The 22424-nt window shown below is 44.5% G+C and overlaps 1 protein-coding gene across 1 annotated transcript in view; it reads left to right on the top strand.

Annotated features, from left to right (window-relative positions):
- Nucleotides 1-22424, top strand: part of DNAH10 (dynein axonemal heavy chain 10) — a 1995301-nt gene that overhangs the window by 838666 nt on the left and 1134211 nt on the right. The window contains exons 25-29 of the mRNA XM_085636177.1: nt 3632-3843; nt 14326-14482; nt 16716-16949; nt 17041-17163; nt 18089-18322. Coding sequence (XP_085492303.1) covers nt 3632-3843; nt 14326-14482; nt 16716-16949; nt 17041-17163; nt 18089-18322 — 960 coding nt within the window. The remainder of the gene's footprint in view (nt 1-3631; nt 3844-14325; nt 14483-16715; nt 16950-17040; nt 17164-18088; nt 18323-22424) is intronic.

The raw sequence follows: 22424 nt of genomic DNA, 5'->3' as shown, positions 1-22424 counted from the left end.
AGGAACCCAGGTGAGTGCATGCAGTCAGATTCCCAAGAGTCTGATAGGCAAGAAGTATACATATAAGTTACCACCAAGCATAACTCCACGTGCAGTTTGACCGTATGGGCTATGTCCCGGTAAAACCACTGTAAATCCAGCATCGATGTTGGAGATCTCCCAGAGAGAACACTACTGCTGTGTTGTAAGGCGGGCACTAACATGGAACTACGGGAACGGCAAGTGAGCACAGAGTTACATAAATTCATGTGTATGACTTTATTGTCAATAAATTATGTAAATGATCTAGAATTCATTATAAAATGCTCTTAGACCTAAGAACGTTGCCATTGTATTCCCCCAGACTTTTTGCCTTCACTACCCTATTTTTGCACAACTCGTTTTTCATGGGAATAGGACTCTTTGCATTTTCCTCTGCTAACCATTGGTAAAGTGCTCTGACTCTCTCTCTTAAACATGCTAAAACTGGTATACACCTATTTGGCACATTTAATTTACTTCTAAGACCCTAGTAAATGGTACTGAATGTGCCTAGAGCCTGTGAATTAAATGTTACAGCACTCGTTGTGCTATTCATTAACGTTACACTGTAAAACATGTATCGGGTCTGCCACTGCAGCCTGTATGGCAGTTTTACACTGTCATTTCGACCTGGCAAAATAAACCTTTTGCAAGCCTAAACCTTTCTTTTTAATATTTATAAGTAACCCATAAGGCAGGCTGTGGAGGCTCATAGAGCATTGTGCATGATATTCTAAAAGCAGGACATATGTATTTAATTTTTACATATTCTGACAGTAAAAACTCCTAAAGTTGTTTTTCAATGTAGCAAGGCTGCCTCCTCCATAGACTAACACTGGATTACCTTATTACAGATAAGTGATAACTTTATTTTGGGAACAGATAGAGAAATATTTTTACAACCATTTGAATTGTAATTTAAACCCCTCTGTCGGATGTTAAGTTATTATTCGGAAAATGCCACTTTTAGAAAGTTGGCATTTTACTGCCTAGGCAAAACCAAAGAGGATGATGGACTGGACGGAGTGATGAACATTGCAAGCACTCACCCCCAGGCAACTGATCTGGGTTTAATTCATCATCATTCTTTAGCTCACTCCGCCATCCCAGTTCAGACATGGCCATATGCAAATCAGTCTGACCCTGTGCCTCATGGGAACAGTCCAGCCCGAACTGCAAAGCCATGTCTTCCCTGGACCGGAAACAAGCATCCTGGGACCGGTTTCTGGCTAATCAGCCATCATCAGCCAGGCTAGCTTGAATCCAGTGGCAAAGTGAGCAAGGGACCCACGTCTTGGCATATGGCCATGTCTGAACTGGGGTGGCGGAGTGAGCTAAAGAATGATGATGGATTAAACCCAGATCAGTTGACTGGGGGTGAGGGCTTGCAATGTTCAACACTCCGTCCATCATCCCCTTTGGTTTTGCTTTGTTCGCCCTAAGTTGGCAGGGTATGCCCAGACGTGGGTCGCTTGCTCACTTTGCCACTGAATTCAAGCTAGCCTGGCTGATGACGGCTCATTAGCCAGAAACCGGTCCCAGGAAGCTTGTTTCTGGTCCAGGGAAGACATGGCTTTGCAGTTCGGGCTGGACTGTTCCCATGAGGCACAGGGTCAGACTGATTTGCATATGAACATGTCTGAAATGGGGTGGCGGAGTGAGCTAAAGAATGATGATAGATTAAACCCAGATCAGTTGCCTGGGGGTGAGTGCTTGCAATGTTCAACACTCCGTCCATCATCCTCTTTGGTTTTGCATTTTACTGCATAAACCTAATGTGCCTTTTTATCAGTGTCCAGGGTCACATGATTGTGAATGGCTCTCCTGTGGTGTGTTCTGTATTCCTTCTAGACATGGGCACAAAAAGGGTCTGGGTTTAGAGGGAGTGGGTCTTCCTAACTGTGTGGCTGTAGAGGAGTTGTGCCCTAACCTGATTGTACTACCCTGCCTGCAGCACACACAAACAAGCCTGGCACCAGGCCTGACTTTGCCTTTATCCCTCTAGACAGTTTTGAGCCACACTCGGGCGAAGGGGAAGAACTGGCCAAACCCAGTTTGGGAGTAGGCCACGGATTGCCCACTTCACAAAGGCTGGCACTAAATATAAATGTGGCACTTTCAGAACCTCTCATCGGAACACTCCTGGACCTGTGAAAGATTCAAAAGGACTTCCTGCTGTCTGAAAAAAGGAAGACTGAGCCTGTTTCCCTTGAACCCAGGATCCCCAATAGTGACTTCAAGGGTCAGTTGATTGACCTCCTGTTTGAGCCAAAGGAGCACAAAAAGATTCCCTGCTACTGTCCAGCTGACCCGCACATCCTGGACCTGCCTGAGCCCTGCTGCTGGCCTATGCGGGAGTGAGTTCTGATCCTCCAAGAGGTGCCCCCCTCCCCCGGGGACCCTTGCTTGGCACAGAGTTTACCTCTCCTGCTTCAGATCTAGAAAATATGCATGCCAGGTGAAAATCCAGTAGTTTGGGGCTCTTTGTGACTGTGAGCGGGCTCCTCGAATCAGCTACAATCTCCTGCAAACATGATGTTTCGACGGCAAACTGCCCACATCTTCCACCAATGCGAAGGTCCAGCAGTTGATGCTCCTTGTGCCAACGACTTCCTCGCAGCCCCAACCAATGCGAATCTCCGGCTGAGGCTCCTCACATGGACCTGGACATTGAGACGGTAAACCCTCTACTGGGGGAACCTTTATCTGACCCACGCTCCATTGCGGTGGGCCTCAACTTGTGACGTTGATTCTGTTCACCACAACAAGATAACTGCGCATGGCGCTTTGTGCTTTTAGCCCTATTTTTACCTGAAACTTTCAAAATTCCTATTTCTTCCTATTGAATTTATGTTGTTTTGGTATCATTATATTTTTTTAAATGTACACATTTTTTTTAATTGATTTGGGATTTTTCTTGTGATTTATTTTTACTATATTACTGTTTAAGTGTTGCATAAATACTTCACACATTGCATCTAAGTTAAGGCTGACTGCTGTTGTGCCAGGCTACGAGAGGGTTAAACACAGCTTGCCTTTTGTACTTCATTCTGACAAAGATTGTGTTTATTACTTGAGTTGGCCTCTTAACCACCTCAAAACTTAACCCAATTTCTTGCAAATGCCATTAATTTTACACTACACAATTACATTGCGAGTTAGATAGGAATACGGATTAATAAATAAACTTATAACCGTTCACCCCTCACAGCAACATTCTATTACTTTGTACTTGGAAAGTTAACAGGGTACTATTCTTTTGAACAAATAATGCCCAATTGCCCTCCTAAGACAAGGTGTATGACACTAGCACATATTGCCATTGGAAGGCTGTTCCAAAGTTTGGGACCCATCGCAGAGTAACTTTTAATGCCATCTCCTGACCCCTTTGTGATGAATAGATCCTAGGTATAGTCGCACATTGTGGCATTACGTGTGTTAAGGATGTTGATGTATATGCTGACTTTATTTCAATTGTGTAAAGATGTATTTGATGCCTTTATGATTTGAAACCTTGTGAATGTTCAATAGTTGGGTTCTAGTAATCTAGGTGAGAGGTTGCATCAGAGAGATTTTGATTACATTTCTAAAATACTTTTTTTAATTTCAGGATGCAAAGAGCGAATGGTCTACGACACTGTGGGTGAATCTTAATGTTCAGTTTCTACTCGATGGAATTGAAGGATTCCTTAAAAGTCTCCGTAAGCTTTCCAAAGAAACCCGTAGCATGCCAGTGGCCTTTTATTTGGAGTCGAAAATGAAGGAATTCAAGGAATCCATCCCTCTACTTCTCGACTTAAAGAATGAAGCCTTGCGTGACAGGTTAAAATTTCAACCATTTATCTTTTCAATGTTTGGTGTATGTCCAGGGTCGAACCAGCTGTCTCATTGACTCGTAAGTGACATATGTGAGTGCACATCCCAAGTCCGATAGTTGTCCCTTATTACGGTCCTGTGAAATATCTCTGTAGAACATTGAAACTGGATATATTATTTTACAATATATGCATTTATGTAGTACTGCATGTTAACTAACCACCCTATGTGATACCAACCACTATCTACATTTAACCTCTAATGTAAATAACATTAGGGCTCATTTATTACACATTATTTACACGCACTGTATGTATCATGTGCTGTTCCTTACGGCAAGATGACTTATTTTGTGTGACTTTCTGAAATCTTGAAAAGATGATGCAGCACAGAGAGAGAGGGAAAGGAACTTGTCCTTTTTTAAGCGTTTGGTCATTTTTCTTCAACACGGCATCATCCATTTTTGTATGCTTTGTGCCTTAACCTCACTATTTAAATAATCTAATGTCCTGAAATACTTTTGAGTGGTTCTTACATCAAAGTACTGATGTTACAGAGTCACCACTTCCGCTACACCGGCCATGGCTAGAATGTTACATTTTAAGATGGCCACCATGCCGATGGGGGTAGTTTCCCTTGAAGCGGCGACCCCTTCCATTTCACACTCCTGACCCATTTCCTGCAGTCTCCCCTCACCCCGTTATCACTCACCGCCGCCACCCTGTCCAAACTGAGTTGAGCCCTCAAAATGTGCACAATAGTTTTTTTGGAGGGAGGGGGGCGGGTACACTTCTAGGACCTATAATCAAAAGTGTTTCTGAGTTGCTACGAGTTTTCAACCTTAGCATTAGGGCCATTTTCATAGCTTGTAGTGCAAGACTGCCATGGTTTCAACTGCTGTCTCACACAGAGGAGATGTTGTTAAACAGTCCAATAATATTTCTGACAGCATCATAGCTGCCAAACAGGTATCCATGTGGCAGAGCAAGTGGCATCTCCACTATTAGCAACCGTGGCAGAATAGGAGGTGGACATGGCATATGACTTTTTGTCTGTTGTCATTTTACTGCCCTTCTCAACATCTGCGCCTTGTTTTTTTTCTTGAAACTTACACGTTGTGGGAACCCCAATGAGAAGGGGTGCATGGTACACTAACACAATGACTAAAATCATTTCTCTAGGCTATGTTATGGCAGTAATTTCCACCAAATATGTTGTAAGATCCCTCTACAAAGAGGACAAACAAGAACTAACTAATCTCCACATTAAATAAAATAGTATGCACAAATAAGAATTGTGCCATGGAGAGTATCCAAATAGCTGTCTTGTCTCTCAGTCCTAACATGAGGGGATTTGGGAGACTGGCAGCTGTCAGTCGTACTTTGACCAAAAGCAAGACACTTTCCAGGGCATCATCGAAATCCGGCATTCATCTTGCTCCGCTGCCTTTTAGCTAAGTTTGTGATGTACGAATCCCTCAATACATACATACATACAGCCTTAGGCAGCAGATTAATATTTTCGAAAGTGTTGCCTCAGCAACACATGATATGGTAGATGAAGCCAAGTTCTAGGTCCATTCAACTTCTCCAGGAGCAGGCTCTGTGCATTACAGAGGGAGGCTGTGTATGACAAGTTGAAGAAGAGGACAGAAAAAATGGAACATGTTGTGATGTAACATCTGAGTGGATGTTGGAGGTACGGAGGATAAATGTGTGAGTTTTTGAACATAAGAGTGAGAGTCTTGTACCATCGTTTGTTTTTTTCAATCATTTTACTTTGTCTCATTAAGATAAATTGAGTGTACACTTGTGCAGGTTAAATTGTGTCCTGTTGGCAAGCCTAATAATCTTGTTGGAGGGCATAAATTCAATACGAAGCGGTACAAAAGACATGGCTTGGCAGTTCGGGCTGGACTGTTCCCATGAGGCACAGGGTCAGACTGATTTGCATATGGTCATGTCTGAACTGGGGTGGTAGAGTGAGCGAAAGAATGATGATGGATTTAACCCAGATCAGTTGACTGGGGGTGAGTGTTTGATTTGCTCTAACGCTCCGTCCATCATCCCCTTTGGTATCGCTTTGTTCGCCCTAAGTTGGCAGGGTATGCCCAGACGTGGGTCCCTTGCACACTTTGCCACTGGATTCAAGATAGCCTGGCTGACAAGGGTTATGAACCCGAAACCGGTCCCAGGATGCTTGTTTCCGGTCCAGGGAAGACATGGCTTGGCAGTTCGGGCTGGACTGTTCCCATGAGGCACAGGGTCAGACTGATTTGCATATGGTCATGTCTGAACTGGGGTGGTAGAGTGAGCGAAAGAATGATGATGGATTTAACCCAGATCAGTTGACTGGGGGTGAGTGTTTGATTTGCTCTAACGCTCCGTCCATCATCCCCTTTGGTATCGCTTTGTTCGCCCTAAGTTGGCAGGGTATGCCCAGACGTGGGTCCCTTGCTCACTTTGCCACTGGATTCAAGATAGCCTGGCTGATGAGGGTTATGAACCCGAAACCGGTCCCAGGAAGCTTGTTTCCGGTCCAGGGAAGACATGGCTTGGCAGTTCGGGCTGGACTGTCCCATGAGGCACAGGGTCAGACTGATTTGCATATGGTCATGTCTGAACTGGGATGGTAGAGTGAGCGAAAGAATGATGATGGATTTAACCCAGATCAGTTGACTGGGGGTGAGTGTTTGATTTGCTCTAACGCTCCGTCCATCATCCCCTTTGGTATCGCTTTGTTCGCCCTAAGTTGGCAGGGTATGCCCAGACGTGGGTCCCTTGCTCACTTTGCCACTGGATTCAAGATAGCCTGGCTGACGAGGGTTATGAACCCGAAACCGGTCCCAGGATGCTTGTTTCCGGTCCAGGGAAGACATGGCTTGGCAGTTCGGGCTGGACTGTTCCAATGAGGCACAGGGTCAGACTGATTTGCATATGGTCATGTCTGAACTGGGGTGGTAGAGTGAGCGAAAGAATGATGATGGATTTAACCCAGATCAATTGACTGGGGGTGAGTGTTTGATTTGCTCTAACGCTCCGTCCATCATCCCCTTTGGTATCGCTTTGTTCGCCCTAAGTTGGCAGGGTATGCCCAGACGTGGGTCCCTTGCTCACTTTGCCACTGGATTAAAGATAGCCTGGCTGACGAGGGTTATGAACCCGAAACCGGTCCCAGGATGCTTGTTTCCGGTCCAGGGAAGACATGGCTTGGCAGTTCGGGCTGGACTGTTCCCATGAGGCACAGGGTCAGACTGATTTGCATATGGTCATGTCTGAACTGGGGTGGTAGAGTGAGCGAAAGAATGATGATGGATTTAACCCACATCAGTTGACTGGGGGTGAGTGTTTGATTTGCTCTAACGCTCCGTCCATCATCCCCTTTGGTATCGCTTTGTTCGCCCTAAGTTGGCAGGGTATGCCCAGACGTGGGTCCCTTGCTCACTTTGCCACTGGATTCAAGATAGCCTGGCTGACGAGGGTTATGAACCCGAAACCGGCCCCAGGATGCTTGTTTCCGGTCCAGGGAAGACATGGCTTGGCAGTTCGGGCTGGACTGTTCCCATGAGGCACAGGGTCAGACTGATTTGCATATGGTCATGTCTGAACTGGGGTGGTAGAGTGAGCGAAAGAATGATGATGGATTTAACCCAGATCAATTGACTGGGGGTGAGTGTTTGATTTGCTCTAACGCTCCGTCCATCATCCCCTTTGGTATCGCTTTGTTCGCCCTAAGTTGGCAGGGTATGCCCAGACGTGGGTCCCTTGCTCACTTTGCCACTGGATTCAAGATAGCCTGGCTGACGAGGGTTATGAACCCGAAACCGGTCCCAGGATGCTTGTTTCCGGTCCAGGGAAGACATGGCTTGGCAGTTCGGGCTGGACTGTTCCCATGAGGCACAGGGTCAGACTGATTTGCATATGGTCATGTCTGAACTGGGGTGGTAGAGTGAGCGAAAGAATGATGATGGATTTAACCCAGATCAGTTGACTGGGGGTGAATGTTTGATTTGCTCTAACGCTCCGTCCATCATCCCCTTTGGTATCGCTTTGTTCGCCCTAAGTTGGCAGCGTATGCCCAGACGTGGGTCCCTTGCTCACTTTGCCACTGGATTCAAGATAGCCTGGCTGACGAGGGTTATGAACCCGAAACCGGTCCCAGGATGCTTGTTTCCGGTCCAGGGAAGACATGGCTTGGCAGTTCGGGCTGGACTGTTCCCATGAGGCACAGGGTCAGACTGATTTGCATATGGTCATGTCTGAACTGGGGTGGTAGAGTGAGCGAAAGAATGATGATGGATTTAACCCAGATCAATTGACTGGGGGTGAGTGTGTGATTTGCTCTAACGCTCCGTCCATCATCCCCTTTGGTATCGCTAAATTCAATACGAGGCATGCCCACAGGTGAGTTGTTGCATTAGACCAACTTGCTCAGTGCCTTTGTGTTGATTGGGAACTTAAATGTGTGTACTGGAAGGTGTTGACAGATAATCCTAAAATTCATTGACTGGATCCTTACAGCTATGGTTGTGGATGAAATGAAGGCTTCAAACTGCATTGTGTTGTTCAAAAGTAGCCCTTGATTCCTAGATGTGGGCGAAGGTGAGAGGCAGTGCTTAATTTGTAAAAGACAACGTGCCGGTGCCCAAAGTTTTGTTCAGGAGCATGTAGTCAGCGATATCAAATGTCAGGGTGCCAAACACCAAAGCTGTGTAGTCTTGATTCCAACTCTTGCCTCTTTCATCCACCACTTTCTCTCTCCCTTTTCTAACTCTTCTAGGTTCTCTATCACCCTTGCTATCTTTCTTTGTCACTGTTTTTCTTATTCTCCTTTTCAATTTGTGTTGCTCTCTTGCTCTGGGTCGAAATCTAATGATGAGGAAAAACAAGTGACGGTCCCTTAAATTAGTGCCAGTGAACGCCACTTGCAAACATCATCTCAGTTGACAGCATTTAGGAAAAAGCAGCTGAGACAGCAAAAGGGCGATTTCTATCTTTGAAGGCTTCAGCATTAAAGTATGGATAGCACTGCAATGCCTTATGGCTGATACTTAGTCTAAGATATTGAATTGGATAAGAACCGTGTGGTAGGAATAGGAGGAAAAGATTTGGATGTTATCAGCTTTGTTGTAGTATGGGAAGCCAAAGGAGGAGACTATGTGAATGAGTGAGGCAGAGTAGTGGGCAAATAGGGGTTCCAGAACCAAGGTCTGAGGAACACCCACTGGTATGATGTTCAGTGTTGAGAATGAGGATTACCAAAACATAAAGTTAAAGCAGCTTGGCGGGGTACAAGGAGAATTGTTGAGTTGAATTGTAGGACACTGGCTTAATGCACTAAAGGCCAGATATACCAAAAAAGTGCAACTGTGAACAATACGATTTACAAAATTGCTGGGTTTGTGACCGCATAATTCCTTTTTGTAATGTACAAAAAACATTTTACGAGCTAGAAAAGTTTTACTGACGTGTAAAATAGGTTTAATAGCCGATACTGAATCACAGTTTGGAAAGAGCATGAAAGGGTCTTTGACCAGTTACCGACTCCTCAAAGAAGGTGGTAACTGATTCTCGAAGGGAAAGGAAAATTGCAACCTACCTAAATAATATTTTTAAGGCAGGCCATTCTACATCCCACTGCAAATAGTGATTTTTCAAAGCGACTTAATAGCACATATGTTGGTTCGCAAAACCAGCGGTCGTGTGCAAGAAGTAAATGCATAATTTGCATCCACTTTTTGTGAATGGATTATGCATCGGCCTTATATGCTATTCTTTCGACGGAGATGAGGCAAGAGGGGGCCTGATGGAGGAGGTCATGGATCTTAGAGTTCTGTTTGCCAGGGGAAATAGGTTGATGTGTTCTCAAGGGGTATCTTGGATGATTCACTACTGATACTAGTTGAGAGTACATATACATGGAACTACTGGAATATGATTTTTAAATGGGTGCATCCGCTGGACCCAGAATTGGTTACATATCTGGAACAAATGGCAGAGGAATATTTTGCTTCAAACAAGGATTTAGTTTAAAGCCAATGGAAGGCTTTTAAACTGGGCCCAAGGGATCACAACCACTCTTCCTTGAGAGTAAAGGTGAAAAGAGAAGGGATGAGAGCAGATGGCTTGAGCAACAATTGTATAATCTGGAGAGAGGTCAATTTGAGAGACCGGTTGCCAGGAACCTGGGAGCACAATAACAATATAATGTGCACACGAGCAATACACCAACTTGATGAGTGTAGCAAAAATCCAGTACCCAGCTAACGGCATCAGATTTTCTAACATAGTGCTAAAAGTGTGAACACGATTAGCTAGTTAATTAGAAGGAATACATGACAGAAATATGAGAACTATGTTAAAGGGATATGTGAGATCTGTGAGTAAATGACACAGGTGAACAAAAGCATATTCTAGACAATCACAGCTTACTATTGGGACTTCTATCGATCTCCAGTGAAGGGGATGTGATGCTCCCCATCCTGCATTGTACAGGCTGTGTTTGCTTGGAAGAGGACATTACTTGTGCAAGAGACAGTCAAGGTGATTGAACAGGTTGAATTGATGCCAATTGCTTAGCTCTTGGGGCTTAATGACCTCTCACTCATGGTCTTCAAAAGTTTTGAGTTATACCAGGGAGGGCCTCACTGACCATGCTGTCATTTTTGCATTCTTCCATGTGAGCTACATGTAAGAGGGCTGCCTTCGAACATTATGGGCTGCATTTTCCAGGTCTTTCTTTAGTAACAGACTGGTTTTAAAATTTTGCCATGGCAAATTTTGGTTTCCACCCCGGTCTTAGCCAGGACAATATATGCTAACGAGGTGTGATAAGCAAAGTACCCTCATGCCAGAGCCATTGCTTTTTGTCTGTTTCAGAAATGAACTCCTGCTTTGAAATTAAAAAAGCTGAGCAGGGCCAAAATATAATGTAATCTGCTCTGCATTCTGCTCTGCCTTCATTGCTTCTGCTGCAATGGCAGCCGCATTGGCAGATTCAAGGCCCTTGCCAAGCAGGGTAGGGATCTTTCGATATGGTGGACTGTCCTCCACCAGGGGGCCAGGAGACAGCGTCTCTACCAAGCTGGCAGGCATCCACTATTCTGTGTTAACCCTTATACTAATTCCTGGGAGCTGGAGCTGTAATGCTGGGAAATGTCCTCCTAGTAATTACATACACCTCCTGGAAATTATTGGACATGTCTCCAAAACCAGTTTGCAGCTGAACGTCACTTGTTGCAATGACAGACACAATGGGCCCGATTCACAGAACTAACTTAAGACAAAATCCTAAACTTACTACCATTTTGGTATTCACAGAAGGCACTTACTCATTTTGGTATTCACAGAAGGCACTTACTCATTTCGGTATTCACAGAAGTTAGGAGTCCTAACTTTAGGACTCCTAAATGCCTTCTGTGAATACCGAAAGTCTTAAAATTAGGATTTTTCTCAGTTTAGTAGTAGTAAAGTTAGGACTCCTAACTTTAGGACTCCTAAATGCCTTCTGTGAATACCTAAAGTCTTAAAATTAGGATTTTTCTCAATTTAGTAGTAGTAAAGTTAGGACTCCTAACTTTAGGACTCCTAAATGCCTTCTGTGAATATCGAAAGTCTTAAAATTAGGATTTTTCTCTGTTAATGAGTAGTAAAGTTCGGACTCCTAACTTTAGGACTCCTAAACTGAGAAAGATCTTAACTTTAAGACTTTCGGTATTGACAGAAGGCATTTAGGAGTCCTAACTTTAGGACTCCTAACTTCTGTGAATACCGAAATGAGTAAGTGCCTTCTGTGAATACCAAAATGAGTAAGTGCCCTCTGTGAATACCAAAATGGTAGTAAGTTTAGGATTTTGTCTTAAGTTAGTTCTGTGAATCGGGCCCATTAAAATGTGCTAAACTTGTAGACATCTCTGTCAGTAGTATTAATTTTGTAACTAGTAATTTCTGCAAAATTTACTTAAAGTTTTAACATTGGAGCCTTTACGAATTCAAATGTTAGAAAAGATGAATATAGGACCTGGACTCAAGAAATGAGTGGGCTTGCTGAGTGATAGAGCCATAGTTCATGGAAGGGTGCTGCATCCCGTTGCAAACACTATTGCATAACATATATGGATGCTGGAAGCATGCCATAGTGCAGTGGTTCCTCACTGCCATTGTGCTACCATATGTATCTATGCCTTCCGCTGAAGGAAGGTTTTTTTGGGGAAGTTCTGAATATGATGCTTGAGTCTAATGTCTTTCTGCTTGTTCCAGATGCCACCATTTCCTAGGTAAATGAGTGCCTTAACATGGCTGCCTTTCCAATCTTTAGTAAGCGTTTCTCAATGCACAATTATCTCTTCAAGGTTTCTTTGTTGGGAGATTTGCTTGGTGCAGGGAGGCACTGAAGTTTGTTCTGGGACTTGTTGATATTTTTATGGATTGTGTCAGAGGAATGTATGTATGCCAATCACCCTACTTGGTTGATCCTACCAGTAGCATATGCTTTTCTCAAAGATTAAGTCATGAATGTGTAGCTCCACACAGCTGGTACAGTGAAGCTATGAATGGTTCATTAAATCAGTTATGATTCTTTAGATCGCTCCATCTGCTGCTTGAATAACTATGGTAATTCTAATGCTAATACATGCTGCCGAATGGTTACCTCCCAGGATGCATTTATCAGACAAAGACCAAGACCAATCCCGGCTCGCTGTTCCCATGATTCGCCAAGCAGCTTCTGGGAAACCAGTCTTTGGGTTCAGGTGTGAGTGGTTGTAAAGCTGAAACATAAAGAATCAAAGAAGGGCAGCACCAGGACTGGAACTTGTGGCTTGATTGGACCCAGCAAGGGAAACCTTACTGGCCTGGAAACGGAAAGGATTGACAGATTTATAGATCTTGATTATGTGGGTGGTGCTGCATTGCCTTTCTTAGTTAGTGGAGCGATTTGTCTGGTTAATTCCGATAACGAACAAGATTCCTCCATAGTAACTAGTTACACGACCCCCAGAGGTTGCCATTTAGATTGTTAGAGGGAGAAGTGGTGTTCAGCCACACAAGCTCAAGCAATAACAGGTCTGTGATGCCTTAGATGTCAGGGGATGCACGAGCTCTACACTTAATGGATCAGCGTGTGTGTCCCCTTCACCAGCAGGTGCAGGTAACCCGCAGAGCCCCATTCATAATAGTGATTAGAGATTGCCGTTATTTCCCACAAGCAAGGATTCCCAGTGGGTATGGGTATAAGATTGTGTTCAATAAGCCCCCACTCTTTTACATACCTCCCGTTGCTACTATGGATTGGATGGTTTAGTGAGGTTCTGGGATCAGGGATGGGGGGTTGAAGCTCTACTATTTAATGTCTGTAAAAAGCAATAAAACACTTCCACTAAACTGTACCTGAGCTACAATACTGGTCCACTAATGACCACTACTTGGAAGACATTAGGCCTGATCTAGACTTTGTCGGACAAGGTACTCTGTCACAAACACGGCTAAATACCGTGTAGGCCAAACTCTAGGTCCACCCACTGTATTCTGAGTCTGTTTTCCTATGGTGGTGCCCCAACTAGCTGCACAGTTGGAAATCTAGTGGCTGTCGGATTAAGGAAATCAGGCCTCTCACCCTTTGTAGAGGAGGTGGACTGATGTTCTGTTTTTCCTGTTTAGCACCATGAGGAATAATCTGGCACACCCTGAGAAAAAACTCTTAGGGTCTGGGGGTCAGTAGTATTGTACTTTTTGGAAACAAAGTTTGTGAAAAACCAAAAAGATGATGACTACACACCAAACTTTCAGTTCCTTCAGAGGAGCCGCAATGGCAACAGCTGTTTTAGAGTTAGAGAAATAACTGCAAGGACAACAGTTATCTTGTAATTTGTCGGGTGGTAGATAGAGATGGCCTCCACCACTTGCTTCTGGGATTCTGTTCCTCTTTTCCAAGACCACAAACCTGTTGAACTATAGCATCGGCCATTGTGAAGTCTTTGAAAAAAGATATGTGGAAGATTGAGTGCCTAAGGCATTTCTGTCAACCATTGGGTTTACAGCACCCCTGGCATAAATGGTTCTAGGTTGTCGAAGAGAGCTCCCATTTTGGGCTGTTCCCCACCACCCAGATTCTACTTGATTTTGAAGTTGAACAATCAAAAGATATATATGACAATTTGGCATTGTGTGAAATAATTGGATTTGAAGCACAGTTGTCTGACAAAACCATACTCAATGCTATATACCGAGAGCTCTTCTAATTTGGCAATTATATTTGGATGCAGTTCACAGAGAATATGTTACAAGACTACCCGCATAGATTTCCTTTTCCTAACCTTTCTCCAAAACATTTCCTGTGGCTGTTTCAATATGATATGCCTGTAAAACCCTTCTCTTAAGTTGTTACATCCATGGTCGAGGCTGCTCACCATTTTAAGTAATGTATAAAAATGAATTGAATATACACCTAAAGTTTACTTTTCCCTTCCTTTATGTTCACTAATGTTTGTAGGCATTGGCGAGAGCTTATGACTAAGACTGGTACCAGCTTTGCAATGGACCCAGAAACATTTACCTTGGAGAACATGTTTGCCATGGAACTTTACAAGTATGCAAGTGTCATTGGTGATACAGTTGCTGCGGCTGTCAAGGAGCTCAGCATTGAAAAGGTATGGGCCAGTTTTTCTGCTGTTTCCCCAACACATATCAACTCTTCCCTCCATTGAGACTCCCATTCTATTATACTCAACTGCTGTCATACCAGCTACAAATTCTTCCTGTCATCTAAAGTGTTTACCTCAACATTCAAAGCATCTGCTATGCCATTTACAACCTCTGCCCCTTTACCCGTAACCTTGCCCTACCCACAAAACCCTTAGTCCCTATACACACAACATATGCCCCATCCACAACCTCTGTTCCACTTTCCACAGCCTCTGTCCCTCCATTTACAATGCCTGGCACACCATTCTTGGCCTCAGCCACACTTTCCACATTTCCTCTACCACCCACATCTTTGTCCATCAACCACAACCTTTTTCCCTTCATCTGCACCCTCTAACACTCCTCCAACATCCTCTGCACTGCCATCCAGAGCCGCTCCCCCTCATGCCACGACCTGTGCCCCAATATTCACAGCCTCTTCTTTTCCATCCACAATCTCAGCCTCACCAAGCAAAACCTGGGTCCTACCAAGTTCATCCACTTCCTCTTCAACCACAGCCTCTGCCTTACCATGCATAGTATCGGACTTGGATTCAGCACGCTCTTCCTCACATGGTAGAGTGTCTGCCCCTCTATCCACAAGCACTGCCTCACGATTCATAACCTTTGTCCCACTGTTTCAGCCTCAACCCCAGGATCTGTCTTACCCACCCACGCTCTCTTTTATGGATCAGACATGTAGCATTTTAGATCATATTCTCTTGTGTCATTGTGGCACCTATAAAATGTCATCATATATACTAAATAAAAAATCCTTATTCTAAGTTGTTTTTTATTACATTTGTTGTAAGCTGAAAGTTCCAGATCACTAAAATTACAGATTTTGGAAGACTTAGCCATTTTATTGTGGTTGTAAAATAATTCGATAATGAGTGATATAAAAATACTGTGATCCAAAAGCCAAGCAATTTTGCAGGGGTGGTTTACCCTGTTTTACCAAATTTGTTTGAACCGCATGCTCATTGTTTTTGGACTGGTGGACTGAGAATGTTTGAAAGACACAGCAGTGCAGTCAGTTGCATTTTAGGCCTGTCAGAAACACAGCACACAGTGCTGAGCTAACACAATCAGATGGTGCTGCAGCAGTTTGCCTACCTATTCTTACTCAAGATATACTGCATATTTCTAAGTGAGCAAGTCACTGCCAACAAATTCTTGCTTCTGATTTTGATTGTTACTTATTTTGATTACAACAGCTTTACATTGTGGTTGCAATATTTGCAGACACCTTCCCTTTGGGAATCCTTATAGCAGCCCTCTCAGACCTTTGGGACACTGCCCTCTCCTCCAAATGTCTTTCTAATCTAGAAAGGTTTTTTAAAAACAAAAATAAACATACTTTTAATAAACATGGGGTGCTTTTAAAAAAGTGTTTCCATTGTGGAATACGAACACGGGATCTTAGGTATGCTGTCCCTTGCAGGCATCCAACCTTACATTAACAACCTTTCAAATTACAGCCTGCCTAATTATTACTTATTAGGAATGTCATTTTGCAACCCCCTATGAAAATACAATTTGCGCCATGACATATTAATCCATATGTTGGATAGAACATTGCATCCCTGTTTGCAAACCTTTGGGTGTGAAAAGTGAAGAGGGATTGTACATCTGGTCTTTATCCATTATAAGCCTCCTGCATATCTGATTTTTTTAATCATTAGCAAAAGAACAAAAAAGGGACCACAAGAGAGATGGCATATAAGAAAAATATACCTCCTGTGAAGAAGATGGAAAATGCCCCTCCACCTGTCAGGTTGTAACAAGGCCAACCCTCAAGATACATTTTCATACAGACCTTCATTGCTTCAATGGTCTGTCAGGTAGTTGCATTAGGCTGTATGCCACTCAAACTCCCAAGGACATTTTTTAGAGCTCATCAGAGTTCTATGTAAAAAAAATAGGAGCTATGCTAATATTGTGGCAACACCACTGTAAAAAACAAAATCCCCCAAAAGTTATGCATGATCAAACCAGTGTTTTATATTGTGACTATACTTTTGTAAAACTCATGAGACTGGCTTTACATAGAAGATTACTGTTAAGATTCTCAAGCCTTAACAGTATTTAAAAAGGAAACCATGCATGGCCTAAATGTTTATCATACAGTCTTTAGTACAATTTCCTATTTGTATTTTCTTAGATTTTGATATCTTCTTTTGTTTTCCACACAACCAGGGTGTGAAGGAGATAGTAGATAACTGGGAGAACATGAAATTTGTTGTGCAAAAGTACTTCAAAGGTACCCAGGAGCGCGGCTTTATTTTGGGAGCGGTGGATGATATTCTTCAGGTTCTTGATGACAATGCTATGAATCTACAGAGTATATCAGGAAGTCGATTTGTCGGCCCTTTTTTGGGCACTGTGCAACTCTGGGAAAAAACCCTTTCTTTAATCAGTGAAGTTATTGAGGTAAGAAAGGAACTCTCTGGTTGGAACATGGGCTGTAGAGGGATTTTTACAGGCTTCTTGTTTTCACTCATGGAATTGTGGCCTTACACAGGTATGGATGGTGGTGCAGAGAAAATGGATGTACCTGGAAAGCATCTTCATTGGTGGAGATATCAGATCACAGCTACCAGAAGAGGCAAAGAAATTTGACATCATTGATAAAACATTCAAAAGGGTTAGTATTTCAGCAGTTTTTTAAATCTGATATACAACAAACTTTTGTCATATGATATGATTTTGTCCGTCTGACGATGTTTATTTCAGATTGTGATCATTGATTACTGAAGCATCTTAATTGACATTAAATGTTGGACTTACTTTTCTGGATTCTTAGTGAGAAAGAATGTTGCCTACTAGTCTAAGACCACAGTGCCTGGAAAATGGAAAATAATTTTACCCTGTTTAAAATATTGAAACGTCATTAGTGATGTTGCAAGGACACTCACCAGAGTTTAACATGCCCAAACATTGATCAATTCATTCGTTAAACATTCCTATGCAAGAAAATGTTAGTGAGTTTTGGTTGTAAGTTTTACTGAGACTAGACTTTTGGTCTCAGTTAAACTTAAGACCAAAATGTAAGTTTAACTGAGACAAAAATTTTACTTTACTGCTCGTAAATGCCCTTTGTGAATACTGAAAGTCGTAAAGTTAGACTTTCGTCTCAGGTTACCTTTATGAATCATGCCCGTTGATTGTCCATCAGAACGGAGTTTCTTGAGGTTTTTTTCCATGGATATCACATAGAAACTACTACTTCCTCTGAAGGGCAAATGTGTATTAAAAATGTTTCCTGAGGGCTGCGGGCTGTACCAATCTAAATCACCTTTAAAAATAGGTAGCAGAAAGGTTTAAAAACCTCACCAATCTCTATTCCTTTGGAAGGTACTCTGATCTAAAATAATATATGAGATGATATCCATGTTATGTAAAAGCTCAAAGTGCATGCTCAGGTTATGGGTCTTTAATGGTTTGTCTTTATAGAGTGTATGGTATCTCTAAATTGTTGAAAATTGATTAATGACCAATCTACTTTGAGTTCAACACATGAGTGCGTGATTTCATATTTCTTTAACAAATAATTGCCTCTGTCTTTGCAGATTATGTCTGACACAGTAAAAGATCCAGTGATAAAAAGGTGCTGTGAAGCACCAAACAGATTATCAGACCTACAGCATTTAAGTGAAGGTTTAGAGAAATGTCAAAAGAGCTTGAATGATTATCTGGATTCCAAACGTAATGCCTTCCCAAGATTTTTCTTCATTTCCGATGATGAGCTGCTTAGTATTCTTGGAAGTAGTGATCCCAAGTGTGTACAAGAGCACATCATTAAGGTGAGCCACCAACCTAATTTTAATTGGCTTGAAGTGGATTTCTGTTAAAATGTATAGTAATGTATTCTGACATTTAGGGGCCGATTACGATCTCGTTCGGAAAGACTGCGAATTGGGATTTGGAAGCCTTGTTTCCGACCAAATTGTACGCAGTTCCGAATGGCCGATTACGATGCCCGGAAACTGTTTGGGCTGTCCAAATCGTTTCTGAAATGCATTTGGACAGGTTGAGCCTTTCCGGAGCCGATTCGTATAGCTCTATGGACTCAGTTTCTGAGCGCGCAACTACCATGACCGATTCGGACAGCCTTTCCGAGTCGGTTTGTCCGGAATTAAATGGCTGTCGGAATCGGTCTTTGGGGTCCCATAGCAAGTCTCCCTTCACCCGGGGCCCTCCGAATCAGGCCCTCGGGGGTACCCAAGGGACCCCCTTTCCAACCATGCACAGTGTGGCAGGCACCATGGGGTGTATGTTTTTCCCCAGCCACCTTTTCTTCAATGGGAGCCTGTGTTCACGTGGGAGTCCGACCAAATTGTATCCGGGTGCATACACATACATCCAAATCTTTCAGTCAGACTCCCCCGATCGGAGTTGTTCATAAAGCATTCTGGAACCGATTCAGTCAGAGTGCTTTCCGAACTAGATCGTAATCGGCCCCTTAGTGTTGACATATAATACACAGGTTTTATTGAGAAGGAATGCTGCAATAAGATTAGCAATAGGTACACCCCAATTATAGTTGAATATATAGATAACATTTGGTTCTAATGGCTGATTGTCAATGTTTCTGCCACTATCTTACTTTCACTTTTGCTGTCTGATGCTCACCTCTCTCTCTTACCCCTGCTCCATTTTTCACTTTCTCATACTGACTGCCTCCCTCTTTTTTGTAAGTGGATGGAAATGTTTGACCCACAGGCAGAACTAGATAATAATTCCGTAAACGTTTTCTGACTGGACCTAGCATGAGCCTACCCTCCTCACACTCCTATAAATCAGCAACCATCCTGTACTTTAGCTTTTGGGGAGAGGGTAGTGAAGAGTATCTCCCTCCCTTCCTGGAACAGATGCGTTTGGTTCCCTGTTAATAATTCTGACTGAGTGAAAACACAAAATGTGTGGATATGAAACTTCAGTCAATGTCAAAGGTAGGTAGGGGATTGCAGAAGGCTATAACATTTGTTCTTACCAAGTTGCACCTTGGTAAGAAGAAATTGGGACCAGGTGTAGTACCCATTTGTGCATGGCCTACTGTCACTCATTTAATTGTTGCCTCCCTCTTTCTGTGGCCATCTATGCTCTTTTATGTTCCTCTTGGTGTTAAACTCCTCCAGACAAGGGATCTATAGAAGCCTACTAAGTTTATTATGGTTCTAGCAAGGCACGACCCCCCTCATAAGACAGACCAACAAGCTCAAAGCACTGTGTCATTAATCAAACTTATCAGGCTGAATCCCCCAGAAATGATCCTGGGCCAAGCCACAGCCCTTTCATCAGAGGTTGAATCTCACTCCATAGTCCTGCTACTTCATTACTGATATTACTGTGTTCCATTGTTTGTATACTGGGCAGCTCAAAGACAAAAATCATACCACGGAGTGAGGGACGAAGAAGCTTTCTCTGGTATGTTTTTCAGTGCCAACCCCTTCTTTGAATGCCCATCCTTCTGTACACCTCAGAAAATCTCAATGATGTGACGGAGAGGAAAGAAAAGGACAAAAAGAGAGAGCAGCACATTTCAGGATCAGTTTCACCTCTTTACTCGTACTATTGGAGCCTACACTCTATGAGGTACGGGGTTTGAATTTTAACCCAAACAATTACTAGTGCTGTTTGAGCCTCTGAATACACAATGGGTAGTTCCAGAACAACGGTGGGGTTTGAGCCCTCACAGTACTTTTTTTTTCCTCCTGAAGAATTACTTTCAACTTCTCATAGGCTGTCTCATACTCCATCAATTCGTCTTTCACAAGGTAATCTCTACTTTTCTCAGTCCTGGACAAGCAGGCAAAACAAAAGTTGACAAACTACCAGACAAATACTGCTTTCCCTAAGACAGATAAAATATGCTGCAGAGTTGAAAGTTGTGACAACATGGAAATGTTTGCAGATTGATTTCACCTTTTAAACAGTGTTTGAGACATTCACTATAGCGAGTCACAATTCGGCGCAATTTCCGACTCGCTAAAGTGAATGGTCATACATCTGGCCCAGTAAGCATTGTCCCCAGACATGCGCAGTACAGCATTCTCCATGGCATGCTCTCCATCTTTATTGTTTGGGGAAACTCCTCTTTGCCTTTATACCAATTTCTCCGATTCGCTAGACCCTTCGGAGAGTCAAAAATCCCAACATCGGAGGGAGGAGCCTAGCGCGCAACCAAGATGGCCGCGTAGGTGCGAGGCTCCCGAGGACCTCCGCGACCTCCTACGACTATCCTGAACTTATCCTGTCCCAGATGAGGGGACTGTGTTGGTGAGCCTGAGCTGAGGTGGCACCCGTTTTCCGCTTCCAAATCGGACCTCGGACACCGGCTTGAGCACCGATCGAGGTTTGCGGCCTTCTCCTCGCCGAACCCCGGATTTGAGCTGTGGGGCGATCCAGTGACAAAGTGAACAACAGCGGCGGGCAGGGCTTGGTGGCTCGCGTTCCCCGCACTTTCACTTTCGCTTTCGCACCCCCCTTGCTGTCTCTGCGAGGTTGGGTCGCGGGGCTTTGTGTGTTGGAGTGGCCTCGCTGGGGGACCCTGCCTGCCCGCCGGCTGTGATCCACCCCGCAGATCTGAGGTGGCCCCCCCCCCGGAGCCCGTGGACCTGCTTGCCTGCCCTTCACGACGTGGCTGGTGCGACCGGGAGACTGGGACCATGGCCACGAAACAAGATGGTGACCGGGCAAAGATAAAATCGACCCGGCGTGGCGCAGTCCCTCAGTCCAACAGCATGGACCGCTATACCCTCCAGAAGGGATCTCCCGAGGTGCCACGCGGGTCCCCCGAGGGCCCTACTGATGCCCCCGATCTGCCCACGGATCTGACTCTGCGGGATGTCATGGGCGCCATCGCCGAGATGAAGGCCTCGGTGGGCCAGCGTTTCGACACACTGGCGCAGAAGATCGACTCGGTCCTCGTGGATGTTGGCCTGGTAAGGGCCGATCTTTCCAAAACCAACGACCGAGTCGATTCTTTGGCCCACACCGCATCGGGCCTTACGACAGATGTGGCGGCCCTACAAACGGAGGTGCGCCGGCTTAGTCAGGCGAGTGCGCTGATGGATCGCCGCCTGGAGGACTCCGAGAGTCGGGCCCGGAGGAACAACATCCGCATCATCGGGGTGCCTGGGGGACGTGAGGAGGCGGACCTCTTCGTGGAAGACCTGATTGTTACCCATCTCCAGCCACGGGGGCTGAGTAAATTCTTTGCTGTGGAGAGGGCCCACAGGGTTCCCGGGGAAAGGCCTAAGGTCGGAGCCCCTCCGGGACCTCTCATTGCCCGGATTTTCAATTTTCGGGACAGAGACGCTATCCTGCAATCCTCCAGACTGCAGGGACCGATTAGACTTGAGAATATGGACGTTAATTTTTATCCTGATTGCACCCCAGCGGTCCAGAAGCAGAGGCTGAGCTTCCTCGGTGTCAAACGCCGTCTTCGGGACCTAAACCTTAAATACGCCATGCTCTTCCCAGCTAAGCTGCGAGTGGAGGTGGATGGTCGCACGCACTTTTTTGATCGTCCCGAAGCGGCCGGGGACTGGCTGGATACTCTGTCTGGGGATCGGGATCGGTGGGGCGGGGGGGGAGCGGTGGGGGGAGAGGGCTCGCCGGATCAGGACTGAGGGACTAATATTAGGCCTCGCTCGGGACAAAAATGATGCCACTTTTGACCATGCGTCTGTTCGTGTAAGTTCCCCTCCTATGGAGGTTGTGTGGGGTCTCTTGGGGGTGCTCCCTCCTCCTCTGGGGGTCTAGTTAGTTTAACTATCTATGGGGCGACAGGCACACTGCACGTTGGGGGGGCTGTTTGGGCTCATGCAGGGATGCAGGGATGCAGGGAGGGGGGAGTTCTGTTGGGGTGGGTGGGCAGGGATGGGGTGTTGTTCGTTTTTA

This window comes from Triturus cristatus, chromosome 11, assembly GCF_964204655.1.
Source record: "Triturus cristatus chromosome 11, aTriCri1.1, whole genome shotgun sequence".
NCBI lineage: Eukaryota > Metazoa > Chordata > Amphibia > Caudata > Salamandridae > Triturus > Triturus cristatus.
The sequence above is the reverse complement of the archived record's forward strand: the minus strand, read 5'-3'. Positions and strand labels throughout refer to the sequence as shown.